Below are 2,697 nucleotides of genomic sequence, written 5' to 3' on the forward strand. Positions count from 1 at the left end.
TGATTTTTAGATTTATTAAGAAACGACAACATCAAAACTTCTCAATGACAATTTATACCGAGCATTAGTGATTGTAAGTGTGGACCAACCAACAAATAAGTTATAAAAACAAGCAGAAAAGAAAAGAAAAGTTTCCGTCGTGAATGTTTGCAGATTCCGTCTGTCTCTGGATCTCAGCCGTCCTTCTTGGGATATTTCTCCTTGGCCAGCCTGATGAAGTCCTCGGCGCTGTCCAGAGACACCAGGCGGTCCTGAAACACAGAGACATCCACCTGAGTTTATGAGTGTTCTGATGTTTGCTCTCATGAAGGTTTGTTAGAAGAACCTCAGTTTTCCAGTCTCTGGGTTCCTGCGGTTGAAGGTGAGAACATGAGCGTACCATGACGTGCAGATACCGGCTGCGGTTCTGAGTCCCAGGCGGAAACAGCGAGCTGTGGTCCAGCAGCTGCTTCAGCAGCTCCTGAGCTTCCTTCAGATGCTCTCGGTCTCGTCTGAAGCTGCTCTGCTTGTTCACGTCCAGCAGCGACTCCACCTCACACTCGTAACCTGCAGAGTCAAACAAGTCCTGATTTGGTGGTTTCAAACCTCCGTGCACGTCACTCTTCATTTCTAGGATTCAAATGGTTCCTCAGGTGTGTTCCACCAAAGAGAATTATTCCTCTAAATAAAAACAATTCATCTATTTAGGACTAATTAGTTTTAATTGGATTAGGAGGTGAATCCTGACACTTTCTCCACTAATCAGAGACCATCAGCAGGAGAGCTGACTCCCAACAAAACCCAGAAAGTTTCTATAGTTTCTGGAGGAGCTCAATGTAACTTGGGGGCTTGTCCGGGATCTGTTCATTTTTTATTTTTATTTATTTATTTATTTTACTGAACAATTAAACACTACAGAACAAAACATGGATTGAAATGCTAAAGCAGAGTTTTTACATTAGTACAATCTAACAGAGGGGGCGATTGCAGCATTAAAGAACAAACAGAATCAATTAAAATAAATCAATAAATAAATAATATCAATAAAAATAAATCTGAGCAAAAGTGAGGCAAACAATAAAAGATCACTAACTATAGATATGAGAGGGACGTTTTTAGTCTTTTATATATTGTGTTTATTCTTGACAAACGATTAAATGAACTCTTGAGTTTCAGATCAGATGTTTTTGGAGTTTGACGTTTCCTTGGAGGTTGTTGGTACGACTCAACTGGTTCCTGAGCTCTGCTGTGTCTGCAGCTCAGGAAATGGACCAAACGCTGAGAACAAATCCACCCCCCAGGAGTGAAAGAGCTGAGTGGACTTTTAGACATGGAGCTCTGGAAGACATGGAACCGGAATCGACTGGAAACCGGAGCGCTCACCCAGCTGCAGCAGGATCTTTTTCCATCGAGATCGGACTTCTCGTCTGGTGCAGCGTAACGTGTAAATGTCGTAGTTCAGCTTCTCCCACTCCTGCAGAAACCAGCAAACACAGAAAATGACTCATTTTGACAAAACAAAACTGACCGAGTAGAGTGGAGACAGACAACTCCAGGCCTGGAGGCTCCAGCATGTTCTAATCGACACACCTGAACCAGGTAATCAGTCAGGAGTGGGGCTTGGATATCAGGCCTGGAGTCGTCCATCTCTGTAGAAACATCTGGAGTGTTTTGAAGCAGCAGAATGAGGAAACATTTAATCTTTAAACAGAACCTGAAGCTCTGAAGCTGGAAACAACTCACTTCATCCAGGTGATTCTCTGCTAAATAATTCCAAATGCTCACAACGAATGATAATTGGAATATTCTGTGTTTTCCATAAATCACTGACTCAGATCTTCACCGTGTTATTTGGTCAAATTCTGACAGAGTAACAGTCAAACATTCTGAGAGGATTTTGAACACTCCTAAAAAACAACTGTTGGGGTGTTTCTCTGAGGGGTCAGCTTCTGTAAATGATGTGTCTGCTTGTTCTCGGGTTCTGCTGGGCCACATCAGCTCACAGAGAGCCGAGCTCAGAACCTTCTGGACCACTCTCCCTGTGGGGATGCTGCTGTTCGGTGTCAGATGGGCTTCATAATCTTGACTTTTTGTTTAATTAAAGCCAAAAGTTGTGCAAACATTGTGTGATGTTGGATTCTGCTGCATATTTCATGTGAATTTGTTTTTTATTCATTTGTATTTCTAGCAAAGAGTGGCTGGAAGAATGTCATTGAGCTCAGCATAATGACAGTAAAGATTCTTCATTCGTGATGCTACCTGCCCCTGGCCTTCCCGCCCTCCCTGATGGCTGTGAGCAGCTCCAGCAGACCCTCACTCACAACTTCTGACTCCAACATTTCCTCCCAAGTAACTTCCCAATGATGCTCAAGAAACCAGGAGATGAATCAAAAACCCTAAAGTAGGAGAGTCGAACTCAATCACACAGGAGACCAGAATACAAAACACACCTGAGGTCGAACAGGATAAACATTTACTGAACACTCTAAACTATATTTTTAAAACTTTAAAACTCTAACTTTCTAACATAATTATGAATAATAAAAATGCAGGAATATTATTCCAGAATAAATCAACTTAAACCTTAAATAACTTTAATATTTTAGTCTCCATAAAAAATATATTTTGTAAAAATGATACAAGTTAGAAATGAGAACAAGATAACATCGGGTCATTAATAACAATAAAATAAAATGATCTGGAGGGCCGGATCCGGCC

General features: G+C 41.4%; 1 protein-coding gene across 1 annotated transcript in view; it reads right to left on the reverse strand.

Annotated features, from left to right (window-relative positions):
• LOC112154797 (melanoregulin) overlaps positions 1-2,697 on the reverse strand; it is a 4,397-nt gene continuing 1,700 nt past the window's right edge. Inside the window, exons 3-5 of the mRNA XM_024285975.2 lie at positions 1,363-1,453; positions 380-546; positions 1-251 (exon numbers count right to left, since the gene is read on the reverse strand). Coding sequence (XP_024141743.1) covers positions 174-251; positions 380-546; positions 1,363-1,453 — 336 coding nt within the window. The 3' untranslated portion in view covers positions 1-173. The remainder of the gene's footprint in view (positions 252-379; positions 547-1,362; positions 1,454-2,697) is intronic.

Source organism: Oryzias melastigma, linkage group LG21, assembly GCF_002922805.2.
Source record: "Oryzias melastigma strain HK-1 linkage group LG21, ASM292280v2, whole genome shotgun sequence".
NCBI lineage: Eukaryota > Metazoa > Chordata > Actinopteri > Beloniformes > Adrianichthyidae > Oryzias > Oryzias melastigma.